Genomic DNA, 24,306 nt, shown 5'->3' with positions numbered 1-24,306 from the left:
TGTTGAGCAATCAAAAGTCCTGATTACTGCCCACGAAATACACTAGAATGAGGATACCAGGTGAATACGATGGCCCGGGAGAACGGAAACTTTAAATCTCCGATTCACTGCAGTGGGAGGGTAGAAAGAGAGACAATTATTTTTCAAGCTGGGCATAAATGTAAAAAACAACTATACTTTTTGAAAATATAAAATCCAACAATCATCCAATCCAATAACCTAACACACTCAGCAGATTTGTAAGTTTATTGTTCCTACGGAATATAAAAATATTCTATAATTGTTAATGTGAAACATGTTTGTTGCTGTATCTTTGGGCTTCTTTTCTAAGCTTCTGGATTTTACTTCCATGTTAAAAGAATAATTGAGGCACTGGTTCTGAATTGAATGCTGTATTTATTATAGTGTTTTTATTAACAAACTTTCACCAGAAAGTTCCGAGTGTGTTAATACAGCAGGCACATTGGCTTCCATGTTTGGCATTTGACAGTCCACAGAATTGCACTTCACTCTCACAATTCTGCCACAACTTTGTGAATTATCTGGGCAAGACCTACAACCAGCCTCCCCCATTAAATGATTAAATATGACTTTTGGTTCATTCTGATTGAAATGTTCTGAGTTCACACTTGCATCCGTCTGTGACAAGCTCGGCTCCACTTTCCCTCCTGCCTTGTTTTCAGTCCCTCCACTGCTCTCCATATTGCTCATGTCTCTATTTTTACAGAGTTCCCTTTGTTTATTCTCGGGGTCGCAACACGTTTTGAGTAATGATCCAGTGCTTCTGCAGACAAATGACGATGGCTCTGCCATCTTTGGAAGATGCTCTTCTATGCTCCTCTGAAGACTGTGTACGTTGGTCTTGCCAATTTTTTCTTGGGCCTGAATGTGCTGCACTGGGTGGAGGAAAAAATTCCTAGGCAGAGAATTCTGCATTCCAGCTGGCTTTACTCTGCCCTGCAGGCAGGGACAGTGGTGGATGTGAGTGATGGGGTGCACAAAGCCCTCGGCGGCTTGGTGTGTGGCCTTCAGAGGTGCCACGCCATTTTGGATCTGGACAAAGCTGCTAGCAGTAGGAGAGCACTGGTGGCACAAGCAGTCCCCCATCTGCTGGCAAGAGTGTGGGCCATATTTCAAGCGTTTGTAGGCATTTGGGCAGCTACATCTCTGATTCAGAGAGAAGAAGCGACACATGGTGTGCTGTTCAAGAGAGGGCTGTAACAAGGCAGAGCCAGTATCATTTTTAGTGCTTTTGCTGAGTTCACTGTTGTAAGCTGCATGCACAGGCATCCCTAAATTCTTTGCTTGGCTGTTGAAAAATTCAGAGCAGATGTGGGTCTCTTCATAAGTGGTCTTCTCAGAGGCAGTGCAGCTGTGGGAAGCCAGAGGTTCTAATTCATAAAACTCATGCTCCAGTTCAGATTTTGGGCCCCTGGGATCTAAATGATAAGCATTTATGGTATGTGTTTTGCTTTGTCCCTTGTCACTAGGACTTGTAGACAAGGCATGGGAAAAGGCACTGCACTGTAGCTTTTTAGGTAAAGGAATTTGACCACAGGTACCCTGTGGTCCAAGGCACCGGCACATGCACTGGAAAAAGAAAGTGGCGAAAGCCCAACTGACACACATGATGAGCATCATGAAGGTGCCCAGCTGGGTGTAAGCTAGAACTGTGGAGGGCATCATCATGGCCCCTGCCACGAAGGTGGTCAGGGCAGCCATGGCAATCGCAGAGCCCATGCGACTCAGAGAGAAGATCACTTTGCCTTCTCGGTCGGGATCTGGAGCCAAGCGGTAGGCAACCCCATAATGAACGGCAAAGTCTACAGACAAGCCGACGGCAACCGAAATGGTGACAGATTCCAACACATTTAGCTCCCAACCCAGCAGGACAAGAGAACCAACAGTGACAAATATCGTTCCAGCAATTGAAATGATGGCATAAAGGCTTATGATGATGTTCCAAGTTGTCAGCAGCATCACGCTAAATGCAACAGCAACTGACAGCCCCATGGCAATGAGGGTGCCATCAGAGAGGCTATCCTGGAGGTCATAGAACTCCAGATTGCTGACAAACCAACCATTGCTGAGGCCTTCAGGGGCCGAACTCAGCTCATTGGATATCCACGAGTCCACCTCTTTATAAAACTGATGCATCTTTTCATAAGCCAGTGTGAAGAGGTAGGTACTCTGGAACTCTAACACCACTGCCCTGATAGTATCATTGATATCAAACCTCGGCCCTGGGGTTTTGCTATCCAAATGGTATCCTGTACTCCTTTCCAGCTCCATGATAGCTCTCTTGATGCACAGTTCAAAAATCTCTTGCTTGTAGGGGAAGCTCCAGTGGCTGCAGCATGGGTACAGGGCAGGCTCATCACAGTCCTGGTTTTCCATCCACTGTTTGAATGTCTCAATGAAGCAGCTGGTGAAGTCCTGTTCATCAGTCTGGTAAAAGAATGTTTGGTTTCTCAGTTTTTGACAGAAGTGCAAGATCCAGGCCTGGGAAGCTGGGCTGGCGATGTTAAAACTGCTATCTAATGTCAACTTCCCTTTACTCTTGGGATTTAGTGGATTGCCATTGTCTTCTGGGGACACGCCCCAGATTACTGTGATGGGCATGTGGAGCTCCTCGCCATGGTGAACACGTTCAAACATGAAAAGCTTTTTGTATTCAGCATCATAACGCTCAAAAGGATGAGACGACCTGAACACCTGGAACTCGGATAACTCCAGTGAGGGCAGTTTCATCTTTGGATTTATACATACAATGTAGGCCCCACCTACAGTTAAGGCAAGGAACCAAAACAGCCAAAGGTAGCGAAACTTAATGACAATGCATGGCAATACTTTTTCAAAAAAAATTCGAGATGCTTCTGAAATGGCAAAGAGTACTTTGTGGCACTTCTGGCAAGCCACTGTCCAGCAGCTTTTGTTATCATATATTTGCTGCTGGGGCTTTTTGAAGCAAGTGAACATATTAAGAAGATATCGCTCATGCAGCACAACAACTGCTGGAAGCCATGTGACCATCAAAACGTAATTCACCAATATAGCTGTCCCCGCATAAACCCCAAAGCATCGGATTGCTGTAATGTTGCTAACATAGTTAGCATAAAAGGCGGCAGCAGTGGTAAAACTGGTGACGAACATGGAGAGGGCAGCGTGCTGCAAGGTGATGCTTACTGTTTCTGAGGTTTCAGCATGAGGCTTATCAAATTTTGTGTAGTTCCAGACATCACACAGGACAAAAGCATCATCTGCTCCAATTCCAACCAAAATAATGAGGGCAGTGAGGTTCATGAAAGGAAAAAATTCGAAGTGAAATACTACACGATAGAGAAAATAGGAAACAATCAAAGAACTGATTATTGCAAACATTGTCATCAGAGTGATAAACATGGACTTGGTGTAGACACACATGACTAAAAGGACAATCACAATGGCTATGGCAGGATACACAGTATCCATTAGAAGATAATCCTGAAACAAACTGTGTTTGATACCAAACTCAATCCCGGTGATGGTAGTCACGCCGTCAGAAGAGTTCCAGTTTTCAAAGTTGTCCAAGTAAATGTTCATCATGCTCTCCCCTTTCTCTGTGGGAGAGAAGAGCATGCTGTATTTTAAAGCTGGCGTGGCATAGTCAGCCGTCTTTGGGGTCATAAAGTCTTTGTCCACCAAGTAATGGAGGATCTGGTACACAGCATTGTACTTGGTACATTTGCGTGGCACATTGGTGCACTTGAGCTGGTCCTTTCTTCTGGCTGCCATGTCCCAGCAGTCTGGCCCCAGAGTGCCATTTTGGTAGTGTTTGGCACAAGTCCGAAGCAGCTTCAAGGTATGAGAAACGTCTCGCTCGACTATTTTCTGACAGGACGATCTATTGTTCAGAATGGCGATGTAGTTTCCCAGTGTCCAGCTGGGGCAGCAGGAGGCAGCAGTGGTCCTCTGGCAGAGATCACCAAACTGGGGATGAGATCTGATCTGCAGATAGAGACAAGCAGAAGGACTACAGTGTAAATTGGTTCACAATCGTTCACAACTGGAAAGGTCTGCACTAAGGTGACCTTGAGGGACAGGGAAAGTTACAAAAGCTAAACAATTATCCTCTTAAATTAGGAATCAGTTTGAATACAGGGTGAAATTCCCCCTAAATGGCCTCATGTTACAGGATGCCCTTTAGGTTACTTTATTCTGAATTAAAAACTACTGTTTGGGGATGACATGCAAGTGTGAAACAACTTCAACCAATGCTGGTTTTGTTTACAAAAGGAGATCAAATTAACACCTACTTAGTCAACAAGGCTTTTCAAAGCCACTTTAAAAAGCAATAAAGTGGACAGGTTGTAAAGCTTATGTATATACATGCATGGGATTAAGAAAACCGTACATTTGATATATGAAACAAATTTGTGGTTTTGCCTAAAATTCTGGTTATCAGCATGAAATTGTTGGTGACCAAAGTACTATATTTCAATCAACACAGTTAGAAGCAAAGATGATATTCCCTAGAGAACTGCTTTGGTGTGAATGCTTGTGCTCCTCCCAAATTCAAGTTGAAACCTAATCCCCAGTGTGTTAGTGTTAGGGGGTGTGACTCTTTGGAAGGTGACTAAATCACAAGGGAGGTGCCCTCATGAATGGGAGTAGTGCTTCTATAAGAGGTCATGAGGACACATAGAACGCCCCATCTATGAGGAACAGGTCCTCACCAGACTGAATCTGCTAATTACTTGATCTTGAACTTCTCAACCTCTAGAACTATAAGAATTAAATTTTTGTTGTTTATAAATTACCCAGTCCAAGGTATTTTGTCATAGAAGCCCAAATAGATTAAGACAAAGACTGTTTGGTGAATCAAAAAGTGACCCCAGTAATATCAAAAGTGCTGATGCCAAGAAGCATAAAGATTTGGAATAAAAGTGTTTCCTGAAGTATGAGTAGAAAAGGGCAATGTTTCTAGATTAAAATATGATTTATATCTGACTTTTAAATTGGTATATACAGTAAAATAAATGCCTAAGTAAGAATTTAATTATTTCTTCCATAAAGTTTATTCAAATTGGCAAAAATCCTTTTTTTGAAAACTTTCTCTTTTGGTAAATGAGGGCCTGCTGCATATCAGCAAGTATGATAATTCTGGATTTGGTGTGGACAGTATTTCACTTAAAACACTATTCCTGGAGAAGGCTTTCCATCTTATGGCTATTATTATAAAAAACTGAAAAACTGTTCCATCACTGGTTTGCTAGATTAAAGTCTGTACCATTCCATCCTGTAAATTAGATGAGTAGCCCCTCTTCTCTGAGGTGAGAATAAGAAATATTCCTCTTCTCCTGAGCCTGACCAGAGACTTCTCTTTAGGAGAACCAGAACTAAAGATGACCTGGTCCTATCAGTTTCCCTCATCTCTATTTACCAAAGGCTGTTCCAGGGAAGAAACTCCAAAGTTCAAAGAGGAAGTGAATATTTTTTTTTCTAGTAGGATTAAAAACACTCTTTACCTTGATTAAACTAGGCTTCATCAATCATGTATTGAAATGTCTTCTCAAAGCAGAGCAGAAGCTGGCATGAATCACCGCTTCAGAACTTGGACTTACCCAAGAACCAAGTTACCTATGATCCCTGAACTCTGTTTATCAGGACACTTTCCTGGGGCTAATCCTGTGGGGGTGGGGTATAGATGAAACAGGACTGGCCACGTGTTGAGACTGTGGAAGTTGGGTGTCCTATTTCGACAGTCCATTATACTATTTCTCTACTTTTGTATATGCTGGAGAATTTCCATAATAAAAAGTTGTTTGTTTTTCTAAAGATATGCTATTGAGGGTAAAGAAAAATGAACCCAAAAGGTTTTTGTTCAAATGTACTAGAATAATATTTACTTTAACAAAGCCTTAATTTTAAAGCTTATTTTTGAGGAGCAATCGTAAACATTCCATAAACTAGGATAATTCATACTTGACTGTTTCCAGATAAAAACATTCACACATGCTAACTTAGGGAAAACTGAACCACCCAACAACAGGAAACCCTGGAATGGCATCTCACTGGTTTTCATGGCAGATTACCAGTTTTACCTTACAAAGACGTAACATACAAACCACTAGGGTCAGCTTGATGAACTGAATGAAAGGTAATGCAACCCCAATGTCTGACAGTTTTCAGATGGAAGAAAATGAACTGTATCTATTATGAAAATCCATTATCAGCTAGAAGGAAAATACCTGTAGTTGCTGAAATAACCAAATGCCAAAGATAAAGGACATGGAGTTGCCAACTAAAACTGGGAGAGAAAGCATAGAATTCTGTCTTGAATAACCTTTTCAAATAATAGCACATTTTTAGATGTGTATAGTTGACCAAAGATTAAGAAGTTAGACATTATAAACACAGACTAAATACTATTTTGATGGCTGCTATTAAAAACAAGTGCTAGTAAGTCACTGGGGAGCCAATCCTCCAATTCAAAGATGGTACTGATTGATGGTCAACCTTTGGGAAACCAGTTTTTGAGAACTCATATGGGGTAAGAAATAAGGACAGAGAAAAGACATCATGACTGGTTTTCTCTACCCTGAGTTGGAATGCCAACACCCTGAATTTAAAGGAATGGAGTTCAAGGAATTGTCTGTACTTTTAGGGAGTAAGGTCATATGTTCTTGATCTATTCATCCATTCAAAAGCAAATTTACTGAGCATCTATACAAGATGAATAAGGCACAGTTGTCCTTCCTCCAAATTGTTCACAGTGTGGCAGGGAAATCAGACACAAACATAAATAACTGTAATTCAAAGCGAGAAGTATGGTATTATATGTAAGGGCTTATGGTGACCTACAGAGAAAGTACCAAAGTCTGTAAGTATGATGTGACAATGGCACTAACTTAGTCATGTGTGACTGAGATACAGAAACACAGAAGCATGTATTACATTATGGGGCTTAAAGAGACTGGAAAGCAGGTATGTCTTCACCCAGAACACAGATATGTTTTTGCCATATTTTTGGAAGAGGGATTCATAGGAATAATTTCAAAATCTTTGAAGTTTATAAAAATAAAAATGGAGTTAGTGGAAGCAACTTCTTATAACTCTCATGAGGAATATAGCCCTTCTAATTCTAGTTATTTACAAAATGGATGTTTAGGGGAATCATTGTGCTTATGTGGTTATAACATGTCTTTGCACACTTCTCTAGTTAGATAGTGGCAGGGGTGGAATTGACTTAAAATAGAGGGTAAAGGAAGAGAAGAGAGAAAAAGAAGAAACCAGCAGAGAGTTTTAAATGATACCTTAACTTTTAAAACTATTGGCTAAGTTGAAAGATATTTTAAGAAGCTGAGAAAAGAACAAAAGGGAGGAAAATTAAGCCCTTAATACCAGGTTCAACTGACTGCTGGACCCTCCTCCCCACGTAACCAAGCTCCCTATGTATTAAACGTTTAAGGGGAGCCTAGGGAGAAAAGAAAAAGCAAGGGCTCTGTAGCCCTCTTTAAAACAAGAATAGGAAAACATGTTTCTGGGATCTTCTAAGCTTCAGGGGTTTTCCAGCTGTCCACAAAAGTCACCCTAGTAAACAGTCTCTGACACCAAATTTCAAATCCCTTTACAAGCTGAGTCCTCAGAGCTCCAACTTCTACATTGTACAAAGACTATGGAACAAGTAAATGGTTTCCAGCAGAGTCAAGATTAGAGAGACTCACTTCTGGTTACTAACAACACCAGCGTGTCCCTTAGGATGTCAAAGGGCAGAAAGAGGCAATGAAGAAGAGTAGGGGAATCAACTGAAGCTCCTTTTGAAAGTGTGTAAGGAAACAAGCATTTCTGTTAAGAGGTAGACAACAGGATCAGGAACAGAAGTACTTCACTTTGGAAACCAATGCTGTCTGAATTATGAGTATAAATGGCATGTAATTTAAACAAAACCTAGAGTTTGAACTAAATGTGCTGTAAACACAGGCAGGTGACAATTGAAACATCTGGTCTCACTGAGATATTATACTAATTACCAGACGTTTTCTGGAGTCAACCCACCAACAAGTAAGGTCTTCTGCTTGCTATCGCTTGGTTGTGCCCCATTTAACTTCATAGTTGTTAATAATCAAGTGCCTCTGTATAACAACCAGGATTTGGGGGCTGGGGGAGAGGAACAACTGCCAAGTAGTCTTAGGACAACTCTGCTCGAAGCACTGTAACAAATAAAAACCCTAACAATGTTCTTGATCTACTCATCCATTCAAAAGCAAATTTACTGAGCATCTATACAAGATGAATAAGGCACAGTTGTCCTTCCTCCAAATTGTTCACAGTGTGGCAGGGAAATCAGACACAAACATAAATAACTGTAATTCAAAGCGAGAAGTATGGTATTATATGTAAGGGCTTGTAGTTGTACTGTTCTTGCCAGGGATTACAAACTTAAACTCACAGCTGTCCAATCCTTATCAACTCGGTAGAAAGACAGACTTAGACAAGGAGAGCACATCTATTCCTTGAGATAGTCTAAATTATGCAAATGCAACAAGCTAAACCATTAGGAAGCCACATACTTAGATTCCATTGCTTTGATCTCTTATAGAAATGCTTTTACTGTAATGTTTTCTTGCTACCAGCCTACCTATGTTTTGCAAATCAGCTGAACTTTAATATTGTGTCTCTTCTAAGCACGCTGTTAAAAATTTTGTACACAGAGTCACACTTCTTTTATGAAGACTATGGGGGAACTGTCTCCTCCCGTCTTAGCAGGAGGAAAAGCTGGGCTTCTAAAAAACAAATTTGTTACCCTATTTATATGACTTTTGTTACTGATTGTGAAATCCTTTTTGCTCTGGCTGCTGGGAGGTTACAGATAAGTTTGCAGCTCCCATCAGCAAATGTACAAGATTGTGGGGTGTGCAATATTATAAATCTCATCCTTGGCTTTATTATTTTCCTCCCATTGTTTTCCCTTCATGTAATTCATTCAACTTATTTATCTTATCCTTTGCATATGCTTTTCTGTAAACTACCTCAACATGATGATTTTTATCATCTATCTATCTATATAAATCATGTTGAGGTAGTTTACAAATATATATATATATGTATATATATATATTTATATATAGAGAGAGGAGAGATGAAAGACTATACTACTTTTATTTATGAAAGCCATCATGGCATACTATTGCTTATTGGCTTTTAAGTCTCAGAGTCTAACATGTACTCATGGAATAAACTGCTAGCTCTTTAAGAAAAAAAAAGGATACTTAGTGACTTTTTAAGCTTCATTTGTGTGGGAAATGGCATATACAGGAAACAAAATGGGGGAGGCATCTTCCTCACTAGAAGCATAAAACAGGGTGGGTAAAGGCAGACACTGGAGTTCATCTTGGCTGGATTCCAATCCTGGAAGTGCCCCTGACCACAGATATGAACTTTCCTCAACTAGAAAATGGGCTATTTAGTATTTAATTCATAACACTGTCATTGGGATTAAATGAAATAATGTATTACAGTATTTAGAACACTTCCTGGCACATGGTAAATACTCACTAAATATCAGCTATTAATTAACTGAGTGAATTCAATCACTTCAGAATCTTCAGGAAAGGGAAGGTCTGAAGATCAACCAAAGGTAGAAGAATGAGGACAAGAAGGAATAGAAGTTAATGAACTGTACTCAGCCAAGGTGTGATTATAAAGTAGCCAGACTGGCTTAGCTTCTCTAAGCTTAATTTATCATCCGTGTAAAATGCATTGTAAATTCCAAGGTCACAGATCCACTGTGAGTGATGTACAAGTATCCAGCATAAAGTCTTGTACATAATAAATATCGCTACACATTTACAACTTTAGAGTTAATTTTCTGTATAAGAAGTATCCTAATGCATGACAAAGAGAAATAGGTTCATAGCCTTCAAATAAGGAACTGATAGCTGTAGAAGAGAAGAAAACATCACAAATAAAAATTGATCACCAATTAAGAAACTTTGGTCTGTTTATAGATCGTTTGTGGCTTTGGTCTATGTGAAAGGAAGATAGCACTGACAGAAAATCCTGATACTTCAGTCGATTGGAAAGTCATTTTCAAAATGTACCAACAGCCTCTTAGAATGAAGGATGGGGTAAATCTGGGAGGTCTGGGACCAACTAACTAGGTTATCTGGTTAAGATACTTAGTTCTTAGAAGGTACGCATGTTAGTACAATGAGACTGCTGGTTTGGGTGATCTCTTCCTTCCTTTCTACTGCCTATTTCATTAAGAAATTTCCCTGTTGACAGAACAAGTGATTGCATCAGGTTGTCAGCCTAGCCCTCAGCAGGGCACATGATTCGATTTTTTAAGCAGTCATTTTACATTTTAGAGTTATGCTGAAAGTTATGCTACACAAGGAGTTCCTTTTATGCTGGTTGCTATGCGTGGACAAGTTCATTAGTGACATCAGATAGCAGTTTCTATTTAGAGAAACTATCTCTGAACATATGAAATTGACAGCTCTTCCAAACCCAGAAGCTCCCTACATTTTCTGATGCGGACATGTTTTTGGCTCTAGAGAAGACTGAGAGGCAAAGCGCCTGTCTTCTTGCATCCCAGTGTCTCCCAAAGCAGCAAGGTGTTTAGCATTCAGGGCAGTCTGGATTGATTACTCTGGCCATTTACATAGATACTGTATTTATGCTCTTTGATGTCCCCTTTCCCAGCCTGCTCCTTAAATTTCCCTTTGAGGTCACTGGCCCAAATGACCCGGTGACTGCCAGAGAGGCAGGCATTTCATTGCACAATTAAGATGCTGACAATTGCCTCAGGTCAGGAAATAGGGAACAATGAAACTAGGTTAGGAAATAAAAAATACAACAAAAGAAGAAAAACAGTCTTAAATATTATACTGAAAAGAAATACTATGTGAAACAACAGAAAACACCATTAACAGACAGAGATCATGAATGGGAAAGAAAAAGGAAGATGGTATGTTTTAAAGTTGAAGGAAACACGGACACTTTGATCCTGGGATCTGAGAGAATGCAAAGCTGGCCTGCTGGAGTTTACTCCTCAGTAGGTAAGCCTCTTAAGTACTTTCATCTGATCAGACACCAAGGTCAGCAGTAAAAGGAGTTTCAATAATACAACCTTATTTGTGCTAAGGAGATTTTAGTTTTATCTTACATACCCTGGAATTATCTACATTGCACATTGATTTAATTGCAGGTAAATTCCATAATGTCTCCCCTCCAGATGAAGTAAATACCACTCTGGAATATCGGTCACCTGGTGATATGAAAAAAAAAAAAGAAAGAAAAAGGTTTATAAATTATTCATTTATTTCATAAGACTCAGGATTCGGAAATAATTCAAACTGGGAAACCACATGAACGATTCATTAGCAGCAGGAAATTCTTTCCTTTGATAAATTCCAGGAGAAAATGTGAAAAGAAAAAAAAAAGCAATGCCATAATACTGTCTTAGCGCAAAGCCTTTGTCTACTCACTATATCTTAAAATTGTATGAATTATATAACAAATCTATTTTTGGTCAGACTATAGGAAGAAAAATCCATAGGAATTTACAACAGGAAACTAATTGAATATATCCCTCTTAATTTCACAACACATCACCATAATAAAAAAAGATGCACTAGGGAATACCAAGAATGGATTATAGGGATGTTCTCCCTGGCAGCTAACTAGAGAGGAAAGATGGTGGGTGTTCGTTCTATTTAAAATCACTAAAAACAGTCAACTAAGTACAGAATGCAGGCCATATTCTGGTTGAGTACATGGTCTCTCTGGTACACTAAAGGCTAGAAAAAATATTTTGAAAATCAGATTAACAAAAAATATGTTTCTGAATAAGGGAGGTTGTATGATATACCAGAAAGAGCATGCATGGTCTTTAAAGTCAGATTAGGATATAACCAGGTCCTGTCATTTACTAGCTATGTGACCTTAGGCAACTAACAACTTCTCTGAGCCTTGGTTCTTCATTTGTAAAATGCAGACAGCAATATCTATCTCAAATAGCTGTGAGAATTAAATGAGATAATAATAGACGCCGAACTATTGTTTCTGTATCCTCAGAACAGAAACAATATGAACCACATATTAAAGAATATGAACCACATAAAACAAAGAAGATTAATTTTATGATAGTTAAAATGTCTAATTGTGCTAACAAATCAGCTGGTAAATTTATGAATAAAGCTTTATTACAAAAGTTTTTATTTATGGTCATGAAGTTTTGGCTATTATCTTATGTTTACTGATTTTGGAGAGCAAAATCAGCCAGGTGGAAACTGAAGCATTTCATTTACATAGAGCTGGTAATGGCTTTAGTCAAGGCAGAATCTACTTATGAGACAATATTTACTGTTGACTATTGAAATGTAATGTTTTTCCTGGTTAAGATCATAACTAACAGACGTTGGTTAAGTAATAACATATAGTAATACTTTGATTGAGAGAAATAAACCAGCCAGAACATGCAAGTAACCAGAGTTCAACTTCCTAATGTTTTTTAAGAGAAGAGACAGAAAAGGAAACATGTATTGCTTCCTAGGATCAGTATAAGGTTCTGCCTAATCTCCTACTATCTATTGCTATACAGAGTAAGTGATCAAAATAAAGATCCTGAGACTTGGTAAACTCCAGAAACATCAAAGATCCAATCAGGTCATCTAGTGTTCTAATAAGACAGGAAAAAATATTTTCAACATCAACAGCAAAAGCTGAAATCAAGAGCTTTAATGTTAATATTCACTTAATTAAAAATTATACTATCCACAATTCCTCAATCCTAATCACTATGGCTAATCAACAGCTTACATACTTACATTCATGTCCTCCAGGTTGTGCCTTCCTTCTTCCCTGGCAGCTGCACAGTAATCAGGCTGACTCCATGTTACAGCAAATTTTGGGTAGTGAATTTGTTGCCAACATTTAGAGAATTGATGATTCCACATTCAAATCTGGATTTTTGGCCAGGTGCGGTGGCTCATGCCTGTAATCCCAGCACTTTGGGAAGTCGAGGCAGCGTGATCACCTGAGTTCGGGAGTTTGAGAGCAGCCTGACCAACATGGTGAAACCCCGTCTCTACTAAAAATACAAAATTAGCCAGGCATGGTGGCGCATGCCTGTAATCCCAGCTACTCGGGAAGGCTGAGGCAGAAGAATCGCTTGAACCTGGGAGGTGGAGGTTGTGGTGAGACGAGATCACACCATTGTACTCCAGCCTGGGCAACAAGAGCGAAACTGTGTCTCAAAAAAAAAAAAAAAAAAAAAAATCTGGGTTTTTGACCTCTGGCAAGTTCCTGCAACATCTGGGCCCTCATTTCTAGAACCCCACCTTTTGTCGTGGCTAAGTAGCAGCCGATTTCTTTAGACAGGGCAGATGCTCCTTAGTGTTCCACAATCACCATCACTTCTGTCATACCTAGCTAGCTTTATTCACTTGGATTATATGCCAGGCCCCTGAGGCATTCAAACTTTGAACCTCTAGACTATTTTTTTCACCTCTCTACCTCTACTGCCTAGTGATGAGGTAGCACACAGAAGGCTCTTAATATAGTATTGCTTTTTGAATGAATCAGAACTTTAAGCCATTTTCTGATTCATTTTAGAATGAATTGGAACTTTAAATAATTGTTTAATAATTCAACAGATTATTTCAAGGTTCAATCCAAAAATATGTACCTGTACTTGATCTAGAAATAAATAGTACAAGGAATTTTTAAAAAGACTTAAAATGTTGGGCAAGGTCGAGAATTTCATTAGATTTATATCTTTCTTAAAATAAGAAAACTCAATCATTACTTTTTTCATTAATTTTAATAATATAATAAACTCAGACTGGTAGTTGACTAAACTAGAGAAGTAAAAGAAAAAGTTAATTAGCCAAAATTTCTTTAGGTTCAACAGCAACAGTTAAGCTGTGTGACTGGCCACACACGGCTATCAGTCTAGACTGTGATCATGTTCAATTTTAAATGCTAGCAAACTGCCGAGCGGTTTGTTCATCTATGATGCCACTCACTTGGAACGTCGCAGAAAAAGCTGTCCTTGTGGAAGTTCCAGTCAACTTCTCTTTTCTCTCTTTCATAATGATCATCTGACCATCTATCATCCCGATGGCTGAAATGGAACGACAATTTGATCTTCAATAAAGTTCTCGTTATTTCAAAGCTGATAATCATACTGGAAACAGTATTTCCTCAAAGCCATGACCTGCTTAGTCCTTGATATTAAGTTGAAAGGATTAAAAGAAGCAACCAACATTAATTTTCTCACTTCTAAAAGAGAAAAAAAAAAAAGAAAATCTCACCTTTTCATCCTACTACAACAAAATCTTCAAACACAATGACAAGTTAAACAAATTCAGTGGCAACTATTTTGAGCCACACATTTTACATTTAAATTTTTTGTTCAGGCAGTATTTGAAGAGGAATTCATTAAGCAATGTTTTGTCTAAAAGTTATATAAAAATAAATAATTGATTACCTTTTGGCTTGTTCATCTGCATATTTAAAGGGATAATTTGCTAATGTTGCTTTGTATCCTGTATTTTTCACCATATTATTCCATGTGACCAGTCTCTGGCCTATTGCTGTTCCTCTTGGTTCAAAACCCTAAGGCAAAATTACAAGTGCTCATTAGTGTATGTCATTTCAGGCTAAGTATAGTTATAATAAAAGCTTGGGAAAGCAATGTCAAAGTGATGTATAGCTTTCAACAGAAAATATAGCTGTTCCTCACAGCTACTCCAGAGGTGACTGCATTAAAACAAGATGCCTTGACATGATAATCATCACCTATTTGCTGTGACAAAACAGTTTGATTCTTTGGTATGTTACGTGTCTAAGGAAAGTTTATCTTTCCAACTTATGCCTAAGCATTTAGTAAATACTTATTTTTATCTTATAAAAATTATGATCAAATTAAATCATGTTATGCATTGTTAGTATTTTTACAAAGAGTGTTTCACTATCCTTGATCATATTTTCCTCATTATTCCACTCCAGAGAAACATTTACTTAAAAACAGACTCTGCTATCTGTTAGTAATACTGAAATTCCTTTAACTTCTTTGGGAGAAAACAGCGACAGTGTTAAAGACTTTATGAGAATAATTTTATAGAAGGCAGATTCTCCAATTTATTGCTTTTTAGCTTAAACATGGGGACCAAGAAGCAAACCTTCCAGATTTTTGAGGGTAAACAAGTTCCTTGACCTTTTAAGAACCTGATAATACAGATAAAGTAATATCTTTACTTTTCAGAAAGAGAATTGTTGCTTGAGAAGGTTTTTAAAGAAATGGGTTGCTAAATAACATAATGCAACATGTATTAAAATACACAATATTTGGAGATGATTTTAGGCTAAAGAAAACACAAATGCTACTTACCAGCAATGGATCAGAGAAGTCAGGAAGCTCTGGCACTAATACTCCAACCAAGGCACAGACCACAATGAACATGGTGCACATGCCCAAGACCACCACCGGCCAGTCGGCTATCAGGGCTGCATAACTACAAAACACAAAGAAGTGTCAGCTATCAGAGCTGCATAACTACAAAACACAACGAAGTGTCGGCTATCAGGGCTGCATAACTACAAAACACAAAGAAGTGTCGGCTATCAGGGCTGCATAACTACAAAACACAAAGAAGTGTCGGCTATCAGAGCTGCATAACTACAGAAACACAAAGAAGGCACAAAGAAGGCCCTTCGCAGAAATATTTTTGGTACCTAAGAGAGCAATTTATTAAATGCTCATATTGTAGACCACATACAGGTATTTATCAATACAATATCTAATGGGATTATAAGTATTTGTATGTAATTGTAGTCGAAAGTGACAAGATCATTGTCCCCTCATTTTTGTGATCAAGTAGCACTTTATGCCACAGGCTACTGAGAGTCAGAATAATATTCATATATGACAAGTAACATTTTATATCTACATCTATGCCTGTAAAAGAGATATAAAATACACACTTCATTAGTGGAAAGAAAATAAATTTTAACAGAGGATCCATACTCCATTCAGTGTCTTTCAGAACTTTTGTTTCTCTAGTTATTCCCTTTCTCTACACCTTTACTCTCACAGTTCTTAAAGAAGAACTCAGTCTATAAACAGGTTCCTATAGTGCAAATCTTAAAAATAGCCAAACCAAGGGCCGGGCATAGTGGCTCACACCTGTAATCTCAGCACTTTGGGAGGCTGAGGCGGGTGGATCACAAGGTCAGGAGTTCGAGACCATCCTGACTAACACGGTGAAACCCTGTCTCTACTAAAAATACAAAAAATTAGCTGGACATGGTGGCACACGCCTGTAGTCCTAGCTACTCAGGAGGCTGAGGCAGGAGAATCGCTTGAACCCGGGAGGCGGAGGTTGCAGTGAGCTGAGATCGTGCCACTGCACTCCAGCCTGGGTGACAGAGCGAGATTCTGTCTCAAAAAAACAAACAAACAAACAAAAAAAAACTAAACACTTCCCATAAACCTGTAACCGTCCTTCTGGCTAAAACTACAGTGAATACATCCACTAGATATGTGAGTTCCACGAGGGCAGAAATTCCTGTCTGATTCATTTAGTGTACTATCAGTGGAAAATGATCAATAACTATCTATTGACTAAATGAACAAACACCTGATGCTTGTACTCTCCAGCTACTACAATCTGGTTTTAGTCTCTTCCCACATGTGGAGAACTGTCTCTATTACGAAATCCTACCACTGGGCCCTTTCTTCCAGATGCGCTTCCCACACCCTCATTTGTTACCTCAAATTGAAAGATCTGTTTCTGTATCCCTTCCATGAGGTCCTGGATCACACGTTATTATTTTGGCACTTCCAAGTCTTGATATGAGCTGAGTACCCCACAGAAGCTGACTAAACTGAACGTTTTCTAAAATTCAAAATGCATCCTGCAAACTTCTGGCTTCTTGAATCTTTATTAGAAGAAAAGCAAGACAAAATATTTAACTTGTGGACCACTACTCTCAAATTCTCAGTAATGTTAGCTCATTTGGCTGCTGTGATCGCTATTTCTGGCTCATTTGAAATAGGATTCTTACTCATATATTTTTGAGTTATTTCTTCAAAATCATGCTAGTAGTTACGAATAATTCTGGTGGCTCTAAATGTCAGTCTGAAAAAAAGCTACTATATGTCTCTACTAATAGACTGCCAATTTTTATAATCTGGTGTCTTAACTTTATTGATCTGGCTTTGTGGGCATTTTTGCTTCAAATTCTAATTCTAGTAAGGATATTAAAATATAGCGTAATTATGCTTTAAGGGAGTATGTGCACAGGCACTTTTCACTGCTGCTCTTTTAAAGTAATCTTAAAAGGCCAGACGCAGTGGCTCACGCCTGTAATCCCAACACTTTGGGAGGCTGAGGCAGTCAGATCACGTGAGGTCAGTTTGAGACCAGCCTGGCCAACATGGTGAAATTCTGTCTCTACAAAAATACAAAAATTAACTGGGCATGGTGGCACACACCTGTAGTCGCAGCTACTTGGGAGGCTGAGGCAGGAGAATTACATGAACCTAGGAGGTGGAGGTTGCAGTGAGCAGAGATCACATCACTGCACTCCAGCCTGGGTGAGCAACACTCTGTCAAAAAAAAAAAAAAAAAAAGCAACAAAGGAAGGAAGGAAAAAGAAAGAAAGAGAAAAAAGAAAGAAAGAAAGAAAAAGAGAGAGAAAGAGAAATCTTATAAAAATAAATAAATAAATACAAGCTCGTCCTTATTCAGAATATCAGTTGCTCTTGTGCTTTACATAAATTATCATATCATTCAATTCTCACAACAAACCTTGGAGATGAAACTGAAGCATAGACAAGTTACAGAACTTATTCAACGTCACAAAACTAGGAACCTAGATAGTCTGGTCCTAGTGTCAGGCCTTTTAATCTCTGGGCTGTCATTTCTTTCTTCAGACATGAGAGTAACTAGAAACACTAGGAATAACTACGCTTGCCACAGATGTCTACTTCCCAAAACTTACAATTAAAAATTCCTAGCCCTACTTATAATTAATTTCTCTATGCAAAAGCATATGGGTTCTAAGTTTGAACATTATTCACTAGACTGCAAATTTTGGATTTAAAAACTCCTTCAGGAAAAATGATGCTAGATAAGACAGAAAAACCTTTTACAATAATTCTGAATATAATAAAAACATATAAGTGACAATAAGCTGATTGTGGTTGTTCAAATGTAAACACCAAGTGGCTAGAAGCTTTCACACTTCTAGGACACACCCTGTGCAAAAATATTCTCCTTACTTTATTTCCTCCTCCACCAAATGCAAACTAAGATGAAAGTAACTAGTTTTGAAGCAATAAAGTCCTCTGTCTCAATAGCACATTTGAGACTACTTTCATTGCTTCAGACTTAAAAAGAGTCCTTTACATTTTAGACCATTAAAATATCAGCCCTGTGAAATGAAAATGGCCCCAGGCTTACACAATTATTCATTACAGTTTATTTTAAATGGATTCATTTTCTCTCAAATGAATCAGAAGTTATGCATTTTTACCTACTAACATGTTATCAATAGAGGGCAGTAGGCCCCAAATTGCTTAGTATTCATACTGTGGTTTAATTTACTCATATAATGACTTTTAATTTTGTGTTCTTGAAAATCTGCACACACCACGTATAGCAACCTTAAAAGCCCCATTCAATAATTGCTTTTCTTCCCTTTGAAAACATTTGGTTTTGATTTTACAGCACTGCTACACATCATATACGTGCACTGACTACATATGGAAACTTTATGGCATTAGTGATTTCAGCACATTTCTTCCAAACACGTTTAACCTCACTATATTACAATTCCACTTTCTTACACAGCCGATGTTTCCCACACTAACCTTTCCTAGAGATAACTGTTCACATTTAAGTAATGGAATCACCATCCTGAGTATATAAAACACCATGGGGGAAAGCCCAATCATTCTGAGTAAATTTTACTCAAACAAGTATTTCTCCTCAACACCACAAAATTGCTGAGGCTAATTCTACTCCCCCTGCTATCTATGCAAAGATATAGTATAGCTGTGGGTACCACATGGGAAACAGAGTTGCATGCACGGTATGAAATCCAGACAATGGCTGTAATATGAAGATAAAAATCTAATAAAGTAGGAAAATTGGAGAAGTAAAGGAAATTAAAAATGGTCTATAAATCTCACAAATATATATATATTTGATGATGCTATATATATATGTGTATATATATATATATATATCTCCATATCCTGTGCATTATTCGCTTTGAAAAGTGAACCACATGTAGAGTAGAAGAATTTTCAAAGGAACCATTCTTTTAACTATCATATATTCTTCTGCATATCAAATAATACTTGTCTTTCATCCACCTGCTCTAATATTGAAAATCTTTAGACACCACAATATAACTGTAAATGTGGCCCACCTCTGTAACACGTGGCTTACAGCAGGTAGTCATTTTCCAGTGAAAGACCCCTTTCCTGGAGGCCCTATTGCTGTACTAGCTGCTGAGGTTAGGGCCCACAGCTCTTTACAGGGCACTGCTGTATAAAAGTTCACATCATCTTCTCAATAGGTTAAGTCTCAAATAGGAGACAGATCTGAAGGGCTCATTCTCCTTTTACAGAAGAAGAAACAGAAGTAGCAGAGGTAATGAAACGTGTTCATGGGTGAACCGTGGATCTGAGTTAGCAGGCATGCTGCCTGGCATTCTGGTCCAGGGTGTTACTGCCATGCTGGAGTTTTCACTGGTACTCAGTGGAAGTCCCTCAAACATAGTCAGAGATTTTCAGTCACCTTATTATTGGGTTTACTCTGGAAACAGATCAGAAATAACTGTTAAAACAAATAAATGAAGTATCTCATAGAGCCAGCTTATGCTCAAGTGACATTAAAATGGGGGCCAATTTTAAGTAGGTCATTTATATTAGAATAACATTCCCCCATAATAAATTTTCCTCTTAGCTTACAAAGATTTTTTTTTCCTTGCTCTTTGCTGCCTTTCTCAAAACACTCTTCTTTTTTCTCTTCCCTCTGAGCAGGAAGCCGTGTTTCAGATGGTGTAATTCAGTGCCCACACCAGAGGCTTCCTTTTCCTCACCAACCACTGGATCTTTAACCCCTTAGAGCCTTGCTTTTGCTCTCATGACTTTTCTGAACTGCCCAAGTCAACTAACTATTCTTGGTTTTTATCTTCCTTGACCTGAGCAGAATTTAACACTGTTAGCTACGTCTTTCTTCCTAAAAATCCTTTCCCCATTGGTTTATTCCTTTCTGTTTCTCTTAATAACTCTTTCTTATTCCTCTTGTCCCTTAAAGATAGACATTTCAAAATGTTAAGTCACAACTTTTCCAGTGGCATCAAGTATCAACTTAGTGAGAAGAGTGATTGAAGTCTGAGAAAATTAAAAAAAAAAGAAAAGAATATACAACTCTTTTTTTCTTGTGAAGTAACAAATTTATCCAACAATTAGCATTAAACAGTAAGGATGCAAGGCATTCTGGGAATACAAAAATGGCAGACTTGGATCTTGCCCTCAGGGAATTTACAGCCTAATACAGAAAATAAGACAGGCACACAAATATCTACAAGACAGGTTAAAAAAAAATATGTGTGTGCTTTTTGTTTTTTTCTTTCCCCTCCGGAGACGGAGTCTTGCTCTGTCACCTAGGCTAAAGTGCAGTGGCGCGATCTTGGCTCACTGCAACCTCCACCTTCCATAGAGACAGAAAGCAGAATGATGGTTGCTAGGGCCTGGGGGTAGGAGAAAATGGGGAGTTAATGTATAATGGGTACAGAATTTCAGTTTTACAACAGAAAAAAAGTTCTGGAAATGGATGGTGGTGATGGTTATACAACAATGTGAATGTACATAATGCCAATGAACCGTACTCTTAAAAATTGTTAAAAGGCAACATATATGTTATATATACAACAAATATAAACATGTTATATATACAATGCATATAACATATAAACATGTTATAACATTTAAAGTATGTCAACATGTTATAACTATCATACAAACCTGTTATATATAACATATAAACCTATGTTATATATATCATATATAAGTATGCTCGCTCTCTCTCTCTCTCTCTCTATATATATATATATTTTTTTTTTGAGACAGAGTCTGGCTCTGTCACCCAGTGTAGTGGTGTATTTCAGCTAAGTACAAACTCTGCTTCCTAAGCTCAAGAGGTCCTCCAACCATAGTCTTCTGAGTAGCTGGGACTACAGGTGCAAACCACAACGCTTGGCTAACTTTATGTATTTTTTTGTAGACACAGGTGTCCCCATGTTGCCTTGGCTGGTCTTAAACTCCTGACCTCAAGTGATCCGCCCACCTCAGCCTCCCAAAGTGCTGGGATTACAGGTGTGAGCCACTGTGCCTGGCCTATTATGTATATTTTACCACAATTTAAAAAATATATTTTTTTGAAATGGAGAGTTTACTAATTAATATTTATGTAGTAATTTCGCTTCAAAGAGAGGATAACTCCCTTGAGGCAGGCTTCAGTGTTATCAGCATCTGAGCTTCTTCGGCAACTGAATTTCAAAGATCACTTAGAATTTCTTAAGTGTAATGACATTGTATCTGGAATTACAATGTGTAAGAACATCTGATGAGAAAATGCTTTTTTTAGGAACTCTTATCTAGTTAAAATTTTCTCTATTGAAAGATAAGCCTTAAACATTTCAACATAAAAGAATACTTCCATTGGTAACAAGATTTTTAAAAAGAAAGACAACCCCTCTGAAATAAATTGCCATGAATTCAAGTTATGGTAGTTGGCAGATCAAGTAAGCCACCGAGAAGCCAATCCATTGCAGGAAGGAATGCAAAATAAATAAACATATATAAATGTTTACACACAAATATAATTTTTTTTTTTGAGATGGAGTCTTACTCTGTCCCCCAGGCTGGAGTACAGCAGCACAAACTTGGCTCACTGCAACTGCCACCTCCCAGGTTCAAGCGATTCTCCTGCCTCAGCCTCCTGAGTAGCTGGAACTAAAGGCACGTGCCACCATGCCTGGCTAATTTTTGTATTTTTGGTAGAGATGGGGTTTTGCTATGTTGGCCAGGCTGGTCCCGAACTCCCGACCTCAGGTGATCTACCCACCTTGGCTTCCCAAAGTGCTAGGATTATAACCATGAGCCACTGCACCTAGCCCTAGACACAAATAGAATTTAATAGGGTTAGAAATCTACCTTAAGATTAAAACCACTTTTGGAGATATGGAATTCCTCAAGCAGCCAACTCATGGAACATTTCTTTTTCTTTCATAAAAATATGAATGAGCAAAGTGAAAAGAACAGCAAAACATGGAGAAAATACTAGACTGGAAAAAGCATGCAGGTAAGTTTATTATTTAATAAGATGACCCAGATTACTTTACCTTTTTGGCAACTTGAAAGGTCTGGATGGTCTGAAAAAAAAAAAAAAAAAGCAAAGGAAAAATGACCAAAAACAAAGCATCATAACATAAACAAAGGCTTTACATATGTATTGAACATTTTACTTGTTATTTCTATTACAAAGAATCCTGGAAGCGTTAAAAAAGGCAATCTATTTGAGAGATTTTAAACAATGAATATTGGCTACTTTACATACTAGTAGAGACAGCTCAAGTGGCTAGACAGGAGGCAGAACCTTCCCAGACTCTGTATCACCCTCTCCTGATGGAATCATACTCACACTGTACAATATTCTTCTCTGAGATCTACAGCTACCAGGTTCAGTCTTCTCTCTCATAACAGGAATCCACATCCCTAAGTCTCCAATCTAAGCTGCTTCCTTACGTAGCAAAGATCCTAACACTTAAAAAAATAGGATATTAATACCTTATTTTAGGTATTCTATTCCCTCCTCACGATACCAGCTGCTTCTCCATTTTTCAATTTCTTAATATCTAACTTCACAATCTACTTCAACAGATATGGGCTTGTATTTCCAATCAGCTCTTTCCCATACTCTGTTTTATTATTCCCACTCATCCTTTGTACTTTGCCTCCCAGACATAGGATAAGTTTGCTAAAGAAACTCCAAACTAAGTCTCAATCTCCAAACTTTGTATTCCTATCAGATTATTTTTTTTCCTATTTACTGGAAAGCATTTAATAAATATTTGTTGAACAAACAAAAGTACCCTGGTTATCGCAGTGTGGTCTAAAGACAGCTGGGAGTTCCTGAGACCCTTTCATGGGGTTTGTGAGACCTCCCTTTTCCAACTATAGATCTGTGTAAAGCCAGATTTTCTTCATATACGTCATATATTTCAACCAAATGGCATATCGCCATAGATTACAGAACAAATATGAGAATCTTGCTATCTTTTAGCCAACATGTCAAAGAGATTTGCAAAAATGTAAAACAATGATACTTATCTTGCTAAACTTTTTTGTTTTGAAAAATGTAATTATTATTCACAAAATGTGTTATTTATGTTAACATGTAATGGGCTTATTATTTTTAACGAGTTTCATAATTTAATATTTGTCAGTTCCGATTCTGATACGGTACATATCAGCTAAACACATAAACAAAAGCTCTTTGAAGGTTCTCAACAATTTTTGAAACTGTAAAGGGGTTGCGTGACCCAAAGTTTAGGAACCACTATACTAATTTACTGAGGATATATAAATATTTGCTGACTGAATAATTGAATTGCCTAGCTACATACTCTTTCTTAAAATGAAATCTTTCACCAGACTATACCATACTTGGAGAAACAAAACAAAATGTAAAAACCTGTCCTCCAAACTTTCTACTTTAAGCTATTACTCTTCCAATAGTTGGAACCCTACCTTGGAATTTCTTGAAGATCCTTTCCTTCTCTTTCCTATTTTCTCTCTCCATTTACATTTCTCACCCAGATACATGTACCCACTCTTAAACAGAAACATTTATCTAATGACTAGTATACCCATGAACGAGACAAACAGAGTTCCCAACTACACAGAGCTAACATTCTAGAATGCATTTTGTATTAAACTGTTGATACAAAAGATGCATGTGTTCTAAATTTCAAGCTTTATTTACATGCCGTCGTTATGGATTCTAAGCCCATTAAAATATTAAAACCAAGGAGATGGAACAATCTCAGAAGTTGCAAGCACTGAAAAGAATTTTAGGGAATATATATTCCAATTCCACTGCAGCCTCATTTTTAGAGATGGGCCTCAGTTTGCCTCTGGTCTCTCAGCATCTTAATAGTGGAGCTGTAGTGAGAACTCAAGTCTCTTGATACCTAATTTGCCGCTCTCTGTCCTGTGAGTATTTGTCTGTAAAACCA

At 38.1% G+C, this 24,306-nt stretch overlaps 1 protein-coding gene across 2 annotated transcripts in view; it reads right to left on the bottom strand.

Moving 5' to 3' along the window:
• Positions 1 to 376: 376 nt before the first annotated feature.
• Positions 377 to 24,306, bottom strand: part of DISP1 (dispatched RND transporter family member 1) — a 166,244-nt gene continuing 142,314 nt past the window's right edge. For both annotated transcript variants that reach the window (XM_032136907.2, XM_058430719.1), the window contains exons 3-8: positions 22,411 to 22,440; positions 15,380 to 15,503; positions 14,477 to 14,604; positions 14,013 to 14,110; positions 11,154 to 11,251; positions 377 to 3,987 (exon numbers count right to left, since the gene is read on the bottom strand). In XM_032136907.2, the coding sequence (XP_031992798.1) occupies positions 400 to 3,987; positions 11,154 to 11,251; positions 14,013 to 14,110; positions 14,477 to 14,604; positions 15,380 to 15,503; positions 22,411 to 22,440 (4,066 nt within the window). In that variant the 3' untranslated portion in view covers positions 377 to 399. The remainder of the gene's footprint in view (positions 3,988 to 11,153; positions 11,252 to 14,012; positions 14,111 to 14,476; positions 14,605 to 15,379; positions 15,504 to 22,410; positions 22,441 to 24,306) is intronic.

The sequence above is a fragment of the Hylobates moloch genome, unplaced genomic scaffold (genome assembly GCF_009828535.3).
Source record: "Hylobates moloch isolate HMO894 unplaced genomic scaffold, HMol_V3 SCAFFOLD_18, whole genome shotgun sequence".
NCBI lineage: Eukaryota > Metazoa > Chordata > Mammalia > Primates > Hylobatidae > Hylobates > Hylobates moloch.
The sequence above is the reverse complement of the archived record's forward strand: the minus strand, read 5'-3'. Positions and strand labels throughout refer to the sequence as shown.